Raw genomic sequence first — 20,534 nt, forward strand, 5'->3', positions numbered from 1 at the left:
AAACAAATACATGAGTAATAAAACAAATACACCATAAAGTACAGTTTTGTACCTACCATAAATGTAGATGTCCGATAGGAATGCATCTGCAGTCCTTACAAATGGGTTGTCCTGTCGTCAGGCAGCCCTTCGGTCGGCCGGATTCCAAAGTCTGGGTTTGGCCTCGGCTAGTGTCGCACTTCACCAGACGTCATAGCTGCAGTTATTCGGGTATAAAGGCATCAGCCGACGCCATCTTCCTCAGTCTTTCTTGCCCCAGATGCCAGGTGCCCTCTAGGAAGGCTAAATTTGGATAAATGCCAATGATTCCAAATAGTAGAGAGCAGACACAAAAAATAAGCATGTATGTACATATATACAAACAAATACACCATAATAGATTCCCCCAGCTAGCTATAAGATGGGCAAATACCCTAGGAGTACCACAGAGGGGAAAGGTGGGAGGGTAATCCTGACTGCAGATGCATTCCTATTGGACATCTACATTTATGGTAGGTACAAAACTGTACTATGTCCTTCAAGGATGCATCTGCAGTCCTTACAAATGGGTAGAATACCATAGCCAAACTGGGGGAGGAGGAAAAAGGAAGTTATGGTGTAGTTAAGATCCCTTGCAAAACAGCAGTGGCAAAACACCGGGATCTAGAGTATAAAGGTAAATTATAATGCTTGGCAAATGTATGCACGGAGCTCCAAGTAGCAGCCTCTAAAATGTCCTTGGTAGCCACTCCTCGTAGGAAAGCTGTGGTAGTGGCTGTAGCCCTTGTAGAGTGAGGCTTGATGTTTTCTGGAGTTTTCTTTCCATGGTAGGAGTAACAAAATCTGATACAATTTCCTATCCACTTTGAAATAGTCTGTTTTGAAATTGCTTTTCCTTCCATTCCTGTTGCATATGCTACCAGAAGCTGGTCAGTTTTTCTATTGCCCTTGGTCTTGTCCAGGTAGTAGCGTAATTGTCTATGTACATCCAAGGTATGCAACAGTCTTTCTCCCCTGTTCTGTGGGTTGGGGAAGAATGTAGGTAGGTGGATAGCCTGATTTAAAGATACTCTGGAGACCACCTTAGGCATAAAAGTAGGATTTGTTCTCATGGACACTGTCTTGATGGAAGATCAGGAAGGGTTGTACTGCCATTAATGCCTGTAGCTCAGATACCCTTCTTGCTGAAGTGATTGCCAGTAGGAAAGCAGTTTTCCATGATAAATATTGTAATTCTGCTGTTGCTGCTGGTTCGAAAGGAGGGAGTGTCAATTTTTCTAGCACAAAGTTCAAGTCTCATGCTGGTAATGGTGGTTTCCTAGGAGGTTTTACATTTTTAATTCCTCTGAGAAACTGCCCGAGTAGGGGATGTGAGAAGACTGGAGGATCCAAGTCGTATTCTGCTGAAACAGCTGATGCATGAATCTTAATGGAAGAATAGGACAGGCCTTTGTGAAAGAGCTCTGCCAAGTATTCCAGGATGTTGGCTATGTTTACCAGTGACACATCTTCTCCTTTTGTAGTACTCCAAATGAGGTATCTTTTCCATTTTGCCGAATAATTTTTCCTTGTTGAGGGTCTGCGAGCCTCCAGGATAATGTCTTTAACCCTTTGGGATAAATTTGGGTTAATTGGCCTTATGCAATGCTCCAGGCAGTCAGCTGCAGCGTTTTCAGGTTTGGATGCAGGATGTTGTAGTTGTTCTGTGTTAACAGCAATGGCACCAGGGGTAAGGGCCACATTTGTTCCCGAGACATGCTCCTCAGTAATGGGTACCAATGTTGTCTTGGCCAGTCTGGAGCTATGAGAATGATCCTTGGACGCTCCTCTTTGATCTTCAACAACACCTTGTGCATCAAAGGAAGTGGTGGGAATGCATATGCTGCCAGGTTTTTCCAGCTGAAAGAGAGGGAGTCCACCTTCCAAGCAAGTGGGTGGTACGTCCTTGTGCAGAATTTCTGTAGCTGGTGATTGTGTGGGGATGCAAATAAATCTATTTCTGGGAGTCCCCATTTTCTTGTAATGGTTTTGAAGATGTCCGGATGCAGCATCCATTCGTGGGCATCCGTGGTAGTCCTGCTTAATCTGTCTGCTAGAATGTTTTCTTTTCCTGGTACAAAAACTGCTTGTAACTGTATGTTGTAGCTCAGGGCCACATTCCAGAGGTCCAGTGCCATCCGGCATAGAGGGTACGAATGTGTGCCTCCCTGTTTGTTGATGTACCACATAACTGTGGTGTTGTCTGTCCTTATCAATTGGCCTTGTCGTAGAAGTGGTCTGAATGTTTGAATTGCCAGTTTTACTGCCAGCATTTCCTTTAGGTTTATGTGTAGGTGCAGCTGGTCTGGAGTCCATAAACCTTGAATGCACTTGTCCAGCATGTGGGCCCCCCAACCGAGGTCTGAGGCGTCCGTCGTGATGGTTTGGCTTGGCTGAGTGTTGTGGAAGGGCAATCCTGTGTTTGCCTGACAGGCCTGAGCCCACCATAGGAATTCTTGTTTCAGGCATGGAATTATTGGAATTTGAGTTTCTAGGCTGTGCTGGTGTTGAGACCATAAATTCCTTAGGTACCACTGTAATTTTCTCATATGCAGTCTGGCATGTGGAACCAATATTATGCAGGATGCCATGAAGCCCAAGGCTTGCAGGACTTTTCTTGCTGTTAGCTGGTCCTGTTTTGTTAATGCCAAAAAATAGAGAGGTAGTTGCTTCTGTTTTTCTACTGTTAGGAATGCCATTTGTTTTGAAGCGTCTAGCTCTGCACCCAAAAAGGTTATCCTTTGGGATGGTATCAGCCTTGACTTTTTTATATTGACTGTATATCCCAGGGCTTGTAGCAGGTAAATGACCCTTTGCAAGTCTTCTGCTAGCTTGTTTTTGTTGTCCGCTTGTATCAGGCAGTCGTCCAGATAAGGGTAGATTTGGATTCCCTGAAGCCTGCAATGAGCAATTACTGATGCCAGGCATTTTGTGAACACTCTGGGCGCAGTAGACAAGCCAAAGGGCAATGCTGAGAATTGATAATGCTCTGATCCTGCAAGAAATCTGAAGTATCTTCTGCAATTTGGTCGTATGGGGACGTGCAGGTATGCCTCCTTGAGATCTAGAGTTACCAGCCAAGACTCCTTGCCCAGCATGGGAAGACGCTGCTGTAGAGTCAGCATTTTGAATTTTGGAACAATGAGGAATGTGTTTAAAGCGGACAGGTCGAGAATAGGTCTCCATTTGCTCTCTTTTCTTGGTACCAGGAAGAGTCTGGAGTAAAATCCCTTTCTTTGCTCCATAGATGGTACCTTTTCTACAGCTCTCATCCTTAATAATTGAGATATTTGTTTTAGAGCTTCTGTCTTTTGATTTGGAGGTAGGTTTGGCATTCCTCTCTTCCCTGGTAGAGTATGGAAGTGAAACCTGTAACCTTGGTCTATTGTCTGCAAAATCCACTTGTCTCTTGTGATGTAATGCCAGTTTGTTGAAAATAAGGCTAGCTTCCCGCCTAAGGGTGCTTGTAGTTGTTCCCTGGTAGGCGGTGCCAGAGCCAAGTCACTGTGATTGACCTGTAGTTGTGGTGGTGGCTGCATCTGTGGCTGTGCCTCGCTGGTTGTTGCCCTGCCACTGGCGTCCCCTGTAGGCACCCCTGGATTGGCTTCTGCCTCTTGAACGCCTATTCCTGCCGCTCTGAGTTCTGGAGGAGTCTGGAAAGGACCAATTCTTGGAGGGCCAATTCCTGCTAAACCTCGGAGGTTGGACCTGTAAGAAATCTTTCACTGTTTGGACAGATTTTGCCTTCTCTTCCATCTTCTTCAGCACTTGTTGTGCAGGAGAGCCAAACAAATTGATCTTATCCATAGGAGCATCTAATAGTTTTGATTTGACATGGTCTGGTAAGGCCTGTTCTTTTAACCATGCATGCCTTCTGATAACTGTGCCAGTCATGGCTGATCTAAAGGAAGCCTCCAGTGCATCATAGCCACATTTTAAGGAATGGTTACTGACTTGTTGAATGTTATGTACCATTTCCTGCACATATTTTTTGTCTACTGTTTCATCAGAGGACAGTTTTTTGGTTAACTGGTCTAGCATAAATTCTTGATACTGTATAATGTGAAATTGACAGTTCAAGGCCCTAGCTGAAAGAGTAGCAGAAGTGTAAACTTTTTTACCCCATCTCTCTAAGGATCTGGATTCCCTTTCAGAGGAGAGGGGGTTTTTGGCAGAGGTATGGCTAAAGGCCTATGTTGTGGTAAATGCAGAAAAGTTCTAAGCCTTTGTCTGGAATCAGAAAAATCCTGGCCCTGCCACTGAAATTGTTCCCTCATAGCATGCAAGGTTTCCCCAAAAGAAAATTCCTCAGGCGGAGAGGCAGAAGGGATGGACTCTTCAGCATCAGAGTCTTCATAAGGGGAGTAAGGAGCCTCTGGAGGGTCTGTATCATTTGAATCATCAGAGGAATCATCTGTAGACACTGGCTCAGGGGGCTCTGCTCTAGGCCTCTTCTCTGGAGGCGGGTGAGAGGCCCTGTCTGGTTGAGGTTGGGATCCTCGGATTAAAGAAATGAGATCCTCTGCTAAACTAAGCATTTGTGAACTAGAGCTAGGCCTGTGAGAGGGGGTCTTAGCAGGCACAGATTTAGTAGCTTTAGCCCTGGCAAAGGCCTTAATGGACATGGCTGCAGGTGGCCTAGCAGCTCCACGTGCAGGGGTTGAAATATCCAAGGGAATAGTGTCTGATAATTCCTGAGAAACTGCAACAGCAGGTGGGATTTCAGAAGCCGATTCCACGAGGTTGGAAGAGGCCTTGGTAGAAGGTAAGTTTTCGGCTGAAGGAAGAACCGCTTGCTCGGTTTCAGCCGAAACCGAGACACTCGCGGTTGGCTTAACCGCGGTTTCGGCCGAAACCGCGGACCGCGAGTGTCGGTCCTTTTCCTTGCATTTTTTAGATATTTGCGAAGTCGGAGGATCCGACAGCATAATACAAGCAAAATCGGAGCCGAAAAACTCCTCAGCAAATTCCGACCGACGTCTAAGCGTCCGCCGGTTAAAAGAAGCACAGGCTAGACAAGCTGCGACGTCGTGGTCTGGGACTAGACAAGGTAAGCAGTAAGAGTGGAAATCTTTATGAGGTATTTGTTTCCCACAAGTTAGACAGTTATTCACTTTTTCTGACATCGGCTGAGGCAAGAAAAAGTCCCCAACGGGGTACTTAGCTTTTTAGAAGCCTTCGGTAGTAGTATTCGGTAGTATTCTCTGGTTCTGACCGACCGGCACTTGCGAACAGCTTCTGCTTCGGGCGCCACGCGGCAAGAAAGACCGAGGAAGATGGCGTCGGCTGATGCCTTTATACCCGAATAACTGCAGCTATGACGTCGGGTGAAGTGCGACACCAGCCTAGGCCAGACCCAGACTTTGGAATCCGGCCGACCGAAGGGCTGCCTGACGACAGGACAACCCATTTGTAAGGACTGCAGATGCACCCTTGAAGGACATCAGATATCCCCAGCTAAGAGTGGGGGGGATAGGAGTGGACCCTAGGCATAGAGGGGTATGGAGGGAGGGAAAACCCAACTGCAGTTGCATGTCTCTCGGACATCTACATTTATGGTAGGTACAAAACTGTACTATGTCCTTCAAAAATGCAACTGCAGTCATAACATGTGGGTAGAATACCATAGCTTAGCTGGGGGAGGAGGTATGCTCTAGGAAAGAGGAGGTGTGGCAATCAAACCCTGCAGGACTGCCGAAGCAAAGCCTGCTCTGGATCTGGAATATAGGGGGAGATTGTAGTGTTTTGACAATGTATGCACGGAGCTTCATGTAGCAGCTTCTAGAATGTCCTTTGTAGGCACCCCTCTTAAAAATGCTGTAGAGGTGGCTGTAGCTCTGGTGGAATGTGGTCTGACATAGGCTGGAACAGTCTTTCCATGAAAGGAATAACAGAATCTGATGCAATGTCCAATCCATTTAGAAATAGTCTGTTTTGAAATTGCTTTTCCTTGGACTGCAGGGGCGTAAGCTACAAAAAGCTGTTCAGACTTCCTACTGGCCTTTGTTCTGTCCAGGTAGTATCAAAGTTGTCTATGAATGTCCAAGGAATGTAAAAGCCTTTCCCCCTTATTCTTGGGATTGGGAAAGAAGGCAGGCAGATGAATGGCTTGATTTAGAGAAACCCTAGATACCACCTTTGGCATAAAGGTAGGGTTGGTCCTTAATAAAACCCTCTCTGTGGAAAATGATAAAGGGTGGTAATTGCCATTAGGGCCTGTAGTTCCGAAACCCTTCTTGCTGAGGTAATTGCCAACAGGAAGGCTGTTTTCCATTAGATAAATTGCAAGTAAACTGAAGCTGCTGGCTCAAAAGTAGGTAGAGTCAGTTTTTCTAAGACAAAATTGAGGTCCCAGGCTGGCACTGGGGCCTTTCTTGGTGGCTTAATGTTCTTGATTCCACTGAGGAATTGTCTTAGTAAGGGGTGAGAAAAAAACAGGAGGATCAGTGTTGTATCTAGCTGAAATAGCTGATGCATGTATTTTTATTGAAGAATATGAGAGGCCACTCTGTAACATATCTGCCAAATATTCCAAGATAAGTGGAATGTTCAGTAATGATGCATCATGCCCTTTGCTGGTATTCCAATTGCTGAATCTTTTCCACTTTGCTAAGTAAACCTTTCTGGTGGACGGTCTTCGAGCCTCTGTTAGTATCCGCTGAACTTCTTTGGAGAGAGGTAAGTTGAATTCATTTATGGGATCTCCCAGGCTGTTAGCTGCAGAGTCTGAAGGTTTGGATGCAGTGTTTCGAAATTGTGCTGAGTCAAAAGTAGAGGCCACTGAGGGAGGGCCCACCTCCTGGTGTGACATATGCCCCGCAGTAGTGGGTACCAGTGTTGTCTTGGCCAATCCGGAGCTATTAATATCCCCTTGGGCTTCTCTGCTTTGATCTTTAGTAATACTGAGGTCATCAGTGGCAGAGGTGGGAATGCATAGATTGCTAGGGAGCTCCAGTTGAATGAAAGAGCATCTACTTTCCAAGCCTTTGGATGGTATGTCCTTGTGCAAAATTTTGGTAGTAGATGATTGAGGTGAGAGGCAAATATGTCCACTTCTGGCTTGCCCCATGTCGAAGTGAGTTGTCTGAAAGCCTTCGGATGCAACCTCCACTCGTGTGGATCTGTGAAATTCCTGCTTAGGCTGTCCGCCAACACATTGTCTTTTCCTGGAACAAACTGTGATTGCAACTGGATGTTTAGACTCAGTGATTTCTCCCAAAGCTGCATTGTCAGTCTGCAAAGGGGGTAAGAGTGAGTGCCCCCCTGCTTGTTTATGCACCACATCACAGTGGTGTTGTCTGTCCGTATCATTAAGTGTCCTTGCTGGAGTTGGTTTTGAAAAGCCTCGATAGCATGCATTACTGCCAGCATTTCCTTTTGATTTATATGCAGATGGGTTTCCTTTGGAGACCATTGTCCTTGTATACACCTGCCTTCCATGTGCGCCCCCCATCCGAGGTCTGAGGCGTCTGAAGTCATGGTCTGTGTTATCTGTGGTTTTTTGAATGACAAACCTGTGTTTTCCTGGCTCACCGAAGCCCACCATTGGAATTCCTTTTGTAAGCATGGAATGAGTGGTATGACTGTCTCCAAGTTGTTGTTGTGCTGAGACTAAACGCTTTTTAGGTACCATTGAAGCTTTCTCATGTGTAGTTTTGCTAATGGAACCAGTAGAATGCAGGATGCCATGTAACCCAGGGCCTGTAGGAATCTCCTTGCAGTCATCTGGGTGAGTTTTGCTAAACCTTTGAAGTATTGAGTTAACTTCTCTTGCTTGTCTTCTGTCAGGTAAGCCATTTGAGAGGCTGTGTCTAGTTTGGCTCCTAAGAAGATTATTTGCTGGGATGGCTGCAGTCTTGACTTTTGGAAGTTGACTGTGTATCCCAGAGCTTGAAGTAATCGTATGACATATTCCAGATTTTTTGTCAACACCAATTTGTAGTCCGCTTGTATGAGGCAGTCGTCCAGGTACGGGTAGATTTGTATACCCTGGAGCCTGCAATGAGCAATTACTGAAGCCAGGCATTTTGTAAACACTCTGGGCGCAGTAGATAAGCCAAATGGCAATGCTGAGAATTGATAATGCTCTGGCCCTGCAAGAAATCTGAGGTATCTTCTGCAACTGTGTCTGATAGGGACATGCAGGTATGCCTCCTTGAGGTCCAGAGTGATCAGCCACGACTCCTTGCCCAGCATGGGAAGGAGTTGCTGTAGAGTCAGCATTTTGAACTTTGGTACTATGAGAAAGGTGTTTAATGCGGACAAGTCCAGTATTGGTCTCCATTGAGTTTCTTTTCTTGGAACAAGGAACAGTCTTGAGTAAAACCCCTGTTCTTGTTCTTGTTGTGGAACTCTTTCTATTGCTTTCATTTGAGTTGGCAGAGAGATTTGCTTGATAGCCTCTACCCTTTGATGTTGTGGTAGATTTGGCATGCCTTGTTTCCTTGGTAAGGTATGGAAATGAAACCTGTACCCTCGGTCTACAATGTCTAAAATCCATTTGTCCTTTGTCAGTCTGTGCCAGTTTTTTGCAAACGGAGATAATTTCCCGCCCAGGGGAGCTTCTAGTTGTTCCCTGGTAGGCGGTAGTAGAGGAAAGTCATTGAGATTGTGGTTGTTGGGCAGGAGAAACCCCTGCGTCACCTCTTTGGTTTCCCGGCTGCCATTGACGTCCCCTGTAAGGGCCTCTGTACTGGCCTCTTCCTTGGCCACGTCTGTTCTTACCCCTTTGAAACTTTTCTGGATTAGGAAAGGACCAGTTTTTTGAAGGCCAATTCCTACTGAATCTGGGGGGTTGAACCTGGAGGAAATCCTTTACAGTTTGAACTGATTTTGCCTTTTCTTCGATGGTCTTTAACACATCCTTAGCATTTGCACCAAAAAGCTTGTTCTTTTCCAGAGGTGCATCCAGAAGTTTTGCTTTTACATGATCTGGTAGAGGTTGATCTTTTAACCAAGCATGTCTTCTCATCACTGCCCCTGTCATAGCTGCCCTACATGAAGCTTCCAGTGCATCATATCCACACTGCAGGAAGTGATTGCTTACTTGCTGAGTGTTATGTACAGCTTCCTGCAAAGTCTTCCTGTCTAAAGGATCAGGAGAAGCTAGTGTTTTTTGTAAATCTTCTAAGAGATAATCCTGATATTGGAGCATATGAAAAAGGCAATTTAAAGCTCTCATAGATAAAGTAGTGGAAGTGTAAACCTTTTTACCCCATCTCTCTAATGACCTTGCTTCCCTGTTGGAGGGAAAAGGATTTTTTGAGGTGGAGGCTGAAACTCCTTTAGGCCCCTGTGAAATAGTTTCCAAATCAACAGTATGGGCCCTGAAAAAATGGGAATGAGTTTCTGGGACCCTGTAATACCTGTCTGGCTTGGCTGGTGCAGGAGGGAGAGTATCAGGGGTAGCACTAGAATCAGAGTACAAATCATCCAGAACATCAAGTACAGGAGGAATAGCTAAGGGCCTGTGCTGAGGCTTCTTAAGGTAAGTCCGAAGGCGTTTCCTGGAATCAGAATATTCCTGGCCCTGCCACTTGAAATGTTCCCTCATGGTGTGCAGAACTTCCCCAAAGGAAATATCCTCAGGAGGAGAGGCCGAAGGTATGGAATCTTCTGCATCAGAGTCCTCATAGGTCTGGAAGAGCTCTTCCTGGCTATCAGAGTAGACAGAGCCCTCAGAGTCTTCATCTGAAGGAGCAGGGTCAGAGGGTTCAACCCGGGGCCTTTTATCAGGAGGAGGCTGGGATGCTCTCTCAGGATGGGTCTGCGAACCTCTAATCATGGAAATTAAATCAGCAGCCATGGACATAATTTGTGTCTCCGGAGTCGGCTGAGGTAAGGCTCTAGGAGTAATATGCTTTGTTTTGCTGGCTGCCTTAGCCCTAGTGTAGGCCTTAATAGACATGGCCATAGGGGGCCTGGCAGCTCCATCGCAGGAGTGACCTTGTCTACAGCAATGGTCTCGGGCATTTCCTCGGTTTCGGTATCCGGAGGAAAATCTATAACTGGCGGAGTAATGTCTGGAATCGGAGTCGTCGGTAATGCGATGTCTTCGGTTCGGAGCGGTGGAGAGACCATCTCAGAGGGAACCGGAGCACTCGCGCTAGGTTTTGGCGTGGAGTCGGTAGTCGACACGGGCCGAGGATGTCGGTCCCGGTCTTTTTGCTTTTTGGGAGTTTGCGAAGTCGGAAGATCCGACGGCATGGTATAAGCAAATTTATCCCCGAAAAAGTCTTCAGCGAACTCCGCCCGGCGCCTGAGAGTGCGCTTGTTGAAGCGAGCACGGGCTACACAGGCCGAGACGTCTTGGTCTGGGCCCAGGCAAGGGAGGCAGTAAGAGTGGAAATCCTTATGAGGTATTTGTTTACCACAAAAAAGACAATTGTTAACTTTTTCAGTAATTTCTGACATCGGCTGAGGCAAGAAAAGGTCCCCAACGGGGTACTTAGCTTTTTTGATGACTTCGGTATCGTAGAAAACAGGAGCTGACCGACCGGCACTTGCGAACTGCTTCTGCTTCGGGCACCACGCGGCAAGAAAGACTGGGGAAAATGGCGTCGGCTGATGCTTATGTACTCCAGCCGCTCTGACGTCGGAGAGAAATGCGACATCAGCCGACGTCGGACCCAGACTTTGGAATCCGGCCGACCGAGGGCTGCCTGAGGCAGGACAACCCACATGTTATGACTGCAGTTGCATTCTTGAAGGACATCCAAGGAGTAGTGTTTCGTATCCTGCAAAATTGTGTACATGTGGGTATCATAATCAACCATGTACATCAACACCACCCCACCACCTTTGTCCGGTTTCATGACTCCATTTCTGCTCACAAAACATTCTCAGTATATTTGCCTCACCTTAGGTAAAATTCTGACTAGGTCCATTCTTAAAATCTAGTTGCCTAATGTCCTTTTCCGTCAATTCCTCAAACACTTTCCATGATGGATGAATAGTGGGGTTATATAAACTCCTCCTAGAAAATTCATGTTCGTTGTATTCTTGACCTTTAAACATAATACTTAAATTCAATTGCCTGAAACAATTTTAAATCAGCAACGGTACTGGCCAACAAACCAGGACGAGAAGGAACAAAGTGAAACACTTTAGAAAATAATTCAAAATAGTCGCCTGTCAGCATTAGATTATTAGTTTATGTACTTAAAATGAGGATGTTGAGTGGTAGATTAAAGTGTTTTTAATGAAAAATGGGAAGGGTTGTGATACATTACAAGTGAAATAACATCTGTTATAATAAAATATTTACTGAATGTTTTTATTTATTTATTTATTTTTTAGTAATAGAATTAAAGGCATGGTTAGTATTGTGTAATAGTATGTGGTTCCACTGCTTGTTTTTAACTAGGGAATGAATTTTCTTGGCAGTAATACTGTGGTCATACGACTAGCTACTGCTATTTAAAGCTGTTAAAAAATTATGCTCACTGTTCTGATGAAGCCTGGTATTTGGACCGAGTGAAAGCGGTTAACAGTGGAAAGTTGCTTTGCGGAGGAATTCAATAAAACTTTGTACATTTTGTCATTTTTCATCTTTTGTGGATACTTAACTGTGAGTCCATAGTCCTGCTTGTCGTGGTGTTGGCGGTGGTATTTGGATCGTGTTTGTGCATTCTAAGTTGCGTTCAAGCTTGGTCCCCATGAATACAATCTGTTGGCTGGGTACCTGATGTGATTTCTTTTCGTTGGTGGTGTTCCCCAGTTAAGTTAGAAATCTTTTTACAAATGTCAGGTGCTGGAATATCAATTCCTGACTGTCTGCCTGAATAAGGCAATCGTGCAGTTATGTGTAAACTTGAATTTTTCTCTGCCTGCAATATGAAATGGCTGGAGCTAGGCATTTTGTGAATACCCTGTGTGAATAAACATCTAGAGTGAGGCAAGCTCTTTCCAGTGGTGAGAATCAAACCTTGCAGATTAGAGGCAAGCACCTTACTCACTGCCCCACTGGGCCATTCTGCTCTGAAATGTAGGTATTTCCTGCAAGATTCCTTTATGGGGATGTGCAGATAAGCTTCTTTTAAGTCTAGGTGGCTAGCCAGGAGTCCTTGGCTAGCATAGGAAGCAGCTGTTGAAGAGTAAGCATCTTGAACCTTGGAACCACCAGGAAGGTGTTGAGAATAGACAGATCCAGGATAGAGTGCCAAGAGTTTTCTTTCCTGGGGAAAAGAAACAGACTGGAGTAAAAAGCTTGTCCCCTATGCTCTGCTGGGACAGGTCGAATATTCTTGATACTGAGAAGAGAAAGTGCTTTTAGGCCTCTGCCCACTGGTTTAGGGGGAGGTCTGGCCATCTGCTTGGGGTTGGCAGTGAGTGGAAGTAAAATCTGTATCCCTGGGATACAATGTTCAAGACCCATCTGTCCTGGGTGATGTACTCCCAGTTTTTTTGCATGTAGGTCAAGTTTTCTTACTAAGGGTGCAAGTACGTGGGCAAGGCTTGAAAGAATTAAGGATAAGTCACTGAGCTTTTACCATAGGATGTTGGCTTACTACTCCCTGTTTTAGAGGTGGGAGAACTCCATTGCTTAATTCTGTGCATACCCTGAGACTGTAATCATGGTGGCATGCTGCCCCTGGGTTAGGACTGAGGTGGTCTGGGAGGAACTGGAAAGGACCAGTTTTTGAAGGCCAATGCGTACTGAATCTAGGTGGCTGCACCTGTAGGAAATCTTTTAACAGTTTGCATAGATTTAGCTTTTTCCTCCATATTTTTGAGGACTTCTGCTTTATTGCCAAACGGGCATTCTTGGTTTAATGGTACATCTACTAATTTTGCTTTGACATGGTCTGGCAAGATTTGTTCCTTAAGCCAAGCATGCCTTCTCAAAACAGACCCAGTGACAGCAGCCCTGCAAGATGCTTCTAAGGCATCAAAACCACACTGCAAAGTATGTTTACAAATTTGGTTTGAGGAATGCATTAATGCATTAAGTCTAAGTCCTTACTTTCTGCAAAATCAGGAATCAACAACATTTTCTATTTAATTAGATCAATAATATGCTGCTGGTACATCAACATGTGAAACTAGCAATTTAAAGCCCTAATGACAAGAGTTGCAGAGGTATAAACCTTCTTACCCCATCTGTCTAGAGCCCTAGAATCCCTGTCCTAAGGGGTAGGGTTTTTAGCTGTAGATGCCTTAATACACTTTTAGGTCCCTGGGAAATGATCTCTGGATTTGCAGTAAGATTTTTAAAGAGAAATTTGTGGGAGTCAGGTACTCTGTAGTATCTGTCAGGCTTTCTAGGAGCAGGTGGTAAAGTATCAGGGGTAAGGCTGGTTTCCATGAAGACATCATCTACAATATCCAGGACAGGGGAATAGCTAGAGGCCTATGCTGAGGCAAGTCTAAAAATTCACAGAGTCTCTTTTTGGACTGAGGGTAGTTCTGACATTCGCAGTGGAAATGTTCTTATGGTACGCAAGGTTTCACCGAAAGAAAGGTCCTCTGGGGGGGGAGGCTGAGGGAATTGAATCCTTTGCATCTGAGTCCTCATCCTCATAGGTAGATAAGAGTATGTTCTAGTAATTACAGGGGTCAGTCATCACACTCATGGTGCGAAGAATCAGAAGGAAAACCAATTCTTTGTCTTTTAGAGGGGAAGACTGTATTCCCCTAATTAAAGTAATAAGGTCTTCAGCCATTCTAAGCATTTGTTTCTGTGGCATTGAACTTGAGAATGTGCTTTGGTCATATGTTTCCTAGGCATAGTGCGAACTCTGGGCCCTGACGGGCCTGAGAAATTCGGTAGATTCGGTCATTAATGAAGTAGTCAGTTTGATATGATCATCGGAAGGTCTGAATACACGCTCAGAAGCCGGTGCCTGCACAGGGGCTCTGGACCCATCCAAGGTAGAGACATCCGCAGATTCCATAGTCGAAGAAGCATTTCGCAGCATACCGGACTCCAAAAGAGTCTCGGTAGAGGCCTGTGAATCTGTAGAAGCGGGTAACAGGGGCTGCGAAAGCGCCTCGTTGAGTACCGGCAGACTGGTGACTAGCTTAACAGAAGCGTCAATGGCAGTTTTGGACCTATGTAGTCTGTCTCTGTCTATCTTTGCATTTTTTCGGAAGATCGGTAGAGAGATGGCTTACCGAAGCCATTTCGGAACACGGAGAATGAGAGCAAAAGAATTTAGAGACAAAAGCAGCCAACAATGAATATTTCGGACACTGAACAAGACACAAAACCGACAGCGAGGGTGTCATGGTCTGGGCCTAAACAGGTGACACAATAAGAATGAAAATCTCTGTGAGGTATTTGCTTTCGACAGGCAAGACAATTGTTAACTTTTTCTGACATCGGTTAAAACAAGAAAAAAGAATTCCCAATAGGGTACTTAGCTTTAGAAGACTTCAGGCTTGAAACTCGAAAAACAAAAACTTCAGGTAGCTGCCAACTGGTACTTGTGAACTGCTTCTACTTCGGGCTCCCGCGTGGCAGGAAAAGCTGATGTAATGGCATCGGCTGCATGTTTTATACCCCTGACGTCATGGATGAGGCGACAGCATCCGATGCAGAAATCCCAAAACTCTGGTATTCAGGCCGACAGAGGGCTACCTGCAGGCAGACAACCCAAGTGTGATGATTGCAACAGTGAAACACGAAGAACATCAATCTTGTCCTGAAGGAGAAATGCTTTATGTTGTACTGGCTCTATCTGGGCTCCTACAAACTGGATCCTTGTTTGGAATGTCATCTCAGACTTTTGTGTATTTAAACGTGAGGCCCTCCTTTTACAAGCAGTCTACAATGGTCTGAATGGCATCCAGGGTGTCTGAGGTTGATCTAACATGGATGATACAGTTGCCTAGATAAAGACAGAAGTGTACCCAGAGTTCTGCAGTGTGCTTTCAGGGGTTAGAGCCATTTTATAAAAACTCTTCAGGGAGTACAAAGACCAAATGGTGAAACACAAAACTGGAAATGAAAGCCTGAGGCTACGAATCGCAGGTTATTTTCTGTGACTGACTGCTATAGGCACATGAAGGTAAGCATCAATTAGGTCAATAGTGACCATGGAGACATCCTGAAAAAAAATCACAGAAACATTTGCAATGTACACATCTTGAATTTTGGAATGTAGAGGAACTTGTTTAGTTTTGCAAGATCTAAGATAGGTCTCCAGGGTCCCTTTTTTCTTGGGACCAGGAAGATCCTTGAAGAAAAGCCTTTCCCTCCTGACCTGGAAGTACTGGCTGAATGGACCCCTTGCTGAAGAAAAAGGTTTTCTTATTCCTTTGGAGGTCTTGGTAAGCAGAAGGGGGAGAGGGAAGATTTCCCTGAAGTAGATGTAGTATCCCTTCACTTTAATGCTGACGACCCACTGATGCCCTGTGATGGTATTCCACTCGTTTAAGAAAAGATGTGTAAAACCTTACTATAACCATAGATGTCCTTTTCAGCCATGTTGTAGTATTCTGTACATATGGGTTTTCTCCTCTTGCTACTTGAATGTCCAGCCAGTATACAAAAGATTTCAGTAACTGTACGGTGCATCGGACATCTGATGTGGCTACTGGCAGAGCGTGGCCCACAAAAGTGACGTCTGCACACACCAGCCCTCAGAACTGAGTGCCCCAGTCAGAAACAGTCCTTATAAGGGTAATGCCAGTCCTGTGCCATCCAAAAAGGGAACTGCCATATAACAGGAGGGGTAGGTGGGTGGGAAGGAATACTGCAACATAGAAGAGAAGTACATCTATGGTTATGGTAAGATTTTACACAACGTTTCTATATCCTTCTATTCACATGTTGCAGTATTCTGTACATATGGGTGAGTGCCAAAGCTCACTGTGAGGAAGAGGGGGGGTGGCCTAGTAGAGTTTTCCAAGAATCCATGGGGATAGCCCTGGAAAGTCCAGCTCTGTCTCTGGAAATGTGGTCTAACTTGTAATGTATGGTGAAGATATGCACAGAAGAACAAGTGGCTGCTTCAAGTATAGTGGAAGTGTCCAAAACCCCAGAAGAAGGCCCCAGAAGAGGCCACTGCCCTGGTGGAGTGTGCTTTGACAGTACCTTGCAGGGATTTCCCTTGGTGTTTATAGCAAAAGGTAATATATTTAGAAATCCATGTTGAAATTGTCTGCTTAGATACTGCTTTCCCTAAGGCCCTGGGGTGGAAGGAGATTGGTCAGCCTGTCTGAATGGACCTGGTTTTGTGCAGATAGAATCTGATTTGTCTGTGCACATCCAGGGAATGAAGTACTCTCTCTGTCTCCTTGTGGATTGGGAAAGAAGGTAGGTAGGTGGATGACTTGGAAAAGAAGGTAGGTAGGTGGATGGCTTGGTTTAAATAAAGGTCATAACAACCTATGGCATGAAGGAAGGGTTAGTTCTAAGCGTTACCCTGTCTGTGTGGAATACTAGGAAGGGTGGAGTAGCCATAAGGGCTTGCAACTCTGACACTATCCTAGCTGAGGTCAAGGCCAGGAGGAGGACAGTTTTCCATGTGCAATGTTTTAGAGAAGCTTTGACAGCTGGCTTGAATGAGGGGAGTATGAGCTTCTCTAGAACATAGTTCAGGTCCCATGGAGGGAGAGAGGGTTTCCTTGACGGCCTGAGGTGAAGTACCCCCCCCCCTTTTAAAGAACTGGTTTGCCGGTAGTCTGGAAGTTAAGGGGGATCCAAAGGGATACATGCAGAAATGGCAGACAAATGGGTCTTAATGGATGAGAATGCTAACCCTCTCTCCAACAGCTGCCACAGGTAAGACAGTACTAGAGCAGTCTTGCTTTGCAACAGGTCCAACTACCTTTTGAGACCACCATATGGAAAATCCTTTCCACTCTGATAGGCAAGATTTCCTGGTATTTGGTTTCCTGGCCTCCTGCAGGACAGTGAGCACGTCCTCATTGTAAAGGTGTCTGAAAGAGATCAGAATCCTATCACCCACAGGGTAAGGTGAAGAGATTGACAACTGCAGGTGGATATGGATTTCCTTGTGCTGTGTGAGAAGGTCCACACTGAGGGGCAACTTGTGGTGATTGCCCCTGGATAGTTGCAAGAGGAGAGGGAACCAATGCTGTCTTGGTCAATAGGGAGTCCTGGGAACTACGGTCCCATCAGTCTGACAAGCCTTATCTACAAGGGCATGGAACGCATTATCATGGAACTTATAAACAAAGACATTGGCAACCTTCAAACACTGGACCCCACCCAGTTTGGGTTTGTGAAGGGCCAATCCTGTCTCCTGAATCTGACTGACTTCTTAAAATCAGTTTCCAGAGCTGTGGACAAGGGTAAGGCGGTCCACACAGCCTATCTGGACCTCGCCAAGGCCTTCAACACCATCCCCCCACTCTAGAATCATAGATAAACTTACTAAGCTGGCATAAATCCCTACGTCACTCGATGGGTTGCCAACTGGCTTACTGACAGAACCCAGACTGTAAAAGTAGCTGACTCCAAATCCAGCTCCAGATAAGTGACAAGTGGAGTACCTCAGGGGTCAGTCCTGGGACCACTCTTGTTTGGCATCTACTTCTCTGAAGTACAGGCCAACACTAAGGGACTCTGGCTAACAAAGTTTGCAGATGACTGCAAACTAGGAGCCATTATTGAATCCCCAAATGATGTGGATATTCTACAAAAGGGCCTTACAGAAACAGATACCTGGTGCCAGAGCCATGGGCTCAAGCTTAATGCCAAGAAATGTATAGTTATCCCCTTTGGAAAAAAACATGTACTCATGAATTATCACATAGGTGGCAGGATACTAAACATCAAAAGTGTGATGAGAGACTTAAGGACACAGGAGGACAGTGGTCTCACTTTCGATAACCACATCGCCACAACAGTCAGGAAATCCTTCTATATGGCACACCTCATCAACAAGGGCTTTTCATCCAGAAAAAAGGAGGTAATTGTCTCACTGTACTCATCCCTCATTAGACCCATTATAGAGTATAATGCCCCATTTGGTATGTACCTCAAGTCCTCTGCAACAGCTGGAAAGGCCACAGAAATACCTCACTAAAAGAATCACAGGCCTAAAGCAGATGCCATATGCTGACCGTCTAAAAAACTCCAGCTATACTCAGTAGCATATCGTCTACTCAGAGGCGATTTCTGCATAACATACAAGGCCATGTCAAACCCTGAGCTGTTGGATATGCTCCACTTAAAGAAATCCCAATCCCTCAAAGCCACATGCTAAAGGTATCTAAACCTTATCACAATGAACAAAACATGCTGGAGGGATAGGTTCCTGACCCAGAGACTCCCCATACTCTGGAATAGACTGCCCATACATGTCAAGCAGAGCGCCTCATTGGCCCTCTTCAGAAGGAACCTTGATGATTGGACGGGAGATCAAGTCAGTCACCCAGCTAGACAGGGGCCCAGAGAAGTAAATATTGTGGGAAGAAATATCCAGGGAATTGTTATGGCTAGGCTTGCACAGGCCTTAGGGCCGATAGCCTAGTACCAACCTATGAAAAGGATTTTTGGCCTGTCCTGCTGGATCTTCAGCAGGACCTTTTGAACTACAGGGAAGGGGGGAATGCATAGGGAAACATTCCCTTCCAGGAAACTGAAAAGGCATCTCTTGCCATAGCCCATGGTTCTGGTAGTCTAGTGCAGAAGGAGGGAAGTTGCCTGTTGATGGAGGAGGCAAACAAATCTATTTGAGGTGTACCCCACCGGTGGATCAGGTCCAGGAAGACATCCCTGTGTAGCATCCATTTGTGTGCCTTCATCATGGATCTGCTGAGGGAGTCTGCCTGAGAATTTTGTTGGGAAGGTATGTACACCGCCTGTAAAGTCACTCCCCTAGGTGGCGGCCAGTTGCCACACCCAGAGAGCTAGCCTGCAAAGCACATAAGATTTGGTCCCCCTTGCTTGTTGACATACCACAGCACTGTGGTATTGTCTGTGAAAATTTTCAGGGGTCCTGGCTGAAGTTTGGTTTGGAAAGCCTGTAGGGCCAGTAATATTGCCCTCATTTCTCAGATATTGATGTGCTCTTTTCTTTGAGGTACTGGCCACATTCCCTGCATTTTCAGGTGCTCCAGAGATGCCCCCCAGCCTATGTGTATGAGGCATGTGTGAACATGGTCTACTTCGGTTGAGACAGCTGGAGGGGAAGACCCCGGTTGAGGTTCACCTGATTCAACCAACCTGGAAGGCGAAGGCGCCTTACTGAGTACTGGCCTATACGATCTGTCTCGGTCTTTATCGTTATGTTTTTTTCGGAAGATCGGTAGCCGGATGGCTTATCGAAGCCATTTCAGAATACGGATAGCGAGAGTGAAGGAATTTAGCGACAAAAATAGCCAGATGACAAATAGTTTGGGCGTTGAACAAGGCACAAAACAAACAGCAAGGAACGTCGTGGTCTGGGCCTAAACAGATGGCGCCGTAAGAATGAAAATCTCTGTGAGATATTTGCTTTCCACTGGCCAGACTATTATTAACTTTTTCTGACATCGGTTAGAGCAAGAAAAAAGGATCCCCAACGGGGTAATTATCTTTTAGAAGACTTCAGGTCTGAAACAAAAAAATGAAAATTTCAGGAAGCGGCCAACCAGCACTTGCAAACTGCTTCTGCTTTGGACACTGCAAAGCAAGAAAGACTGATGTAATGGTGTCAGCTGCATGTTTTATACCCATGATGTCCTGATGTCATGGAAGAAGCGACAGCATCCGACGCAGAAATCACAATACTCTGGTATTCAGGCCGACTGAGGGCTACCTGCAGGCAGATATCCCTAATGTGATGACTGCAACAGTGAAACACTAAGAACATCACTAGTGTACAATCATTATGTGGTTAAGTATTTCAGAAAGAAAGCACCAACAGATTACATGTAACAATTTAGGACATTTTTCTTATGTCAAAGAAGAAATGGCCACGTCACAAAGTACAAAATCCAAAGGCCATGTTATTACACAAGCATTTGTTATAGTGTAGAATGTCATAAATAAGATGTTTAAATTTAATACATTACCTGCAACAGAGACGTCAACACCCTGAAATGGGGTGGTCTGTGCATCATTTACAATCCCTTGAAATGCAGAACACAAAGTTAGAAACTGAAACTAACTAGCCAGTTACCAACACATTTTATATCTTTAAGTGCAAACAACAGTAATGAAAAAAGTAAACAATAAAAACAAATTAAACAGCATACACACATCTCCCTGCCTGCTGACGCATGGGTTAATTTACATCAGGTGAAGTTCAGACTTGTAACAGTATCTTTGCTACTATTTGCAAAACACCAGTTAGCTGAGTGGCTGTAACAGCTAACCTCCACCTGCTGCTCGATGCAGGTTGCAAAAAATAAGAGACCAACCACAAAACATCACAATTAATGAAGTCCATGCTACTGCACCACAGGAGTACCGCATGTAAACACGTCTCCATAAAACTAGGACGCTAGCAGTACAAACATAGCAAATATAAAGGGAAAAAAAAAAAAAGGGCAGCCTTCATCACTAGTACCTCACATGCATGTATAAGCCAGCAAAAGGTATTCTTAACTTGATGAAC

General features: G+C 45.2%; 1 protein-coding gene across 2 annotated transcripts in view; it reads right to left on the reverse strand.

Moving 5' to 3' along the window:
- The window catches only part of LOC122790475 (zinc finger protein 521-like), a 3,214,752-nt gene that overhangs the window by 2,893,538 nt on the left and 300,680 nt on the right, over positions 1-20,534 (reverse strand). For both annotated transcript variants that reach the window (XM_044058016.1, XM_044058015.1), the window contains exon 4: positions 19,990-20,046. In XM_044058016.1, coding sequence (XP_043913951.1) covers positions 19,990-20,046 — 57 coding nt within the window. The remainder of the gene's footprint in view (positions 1-19,989; positions 20,047-20,534) is intronic.

This window comes from Protopterus annectens, chromosome 16.part0 (genome assembly GCF_019279795.1).
Source record: "Protopterus annectens isolate FY-2018-M chromosome 16.part0, PAN1.0, whole genome shotgun sequence".
Classification (NCBI taxonomy): domain Eukaryota; kingdom Metazoa; phylum Chordata; order Ceratodontiformes; family Protopteridae; genus Protopterus; species Protopterus annectens.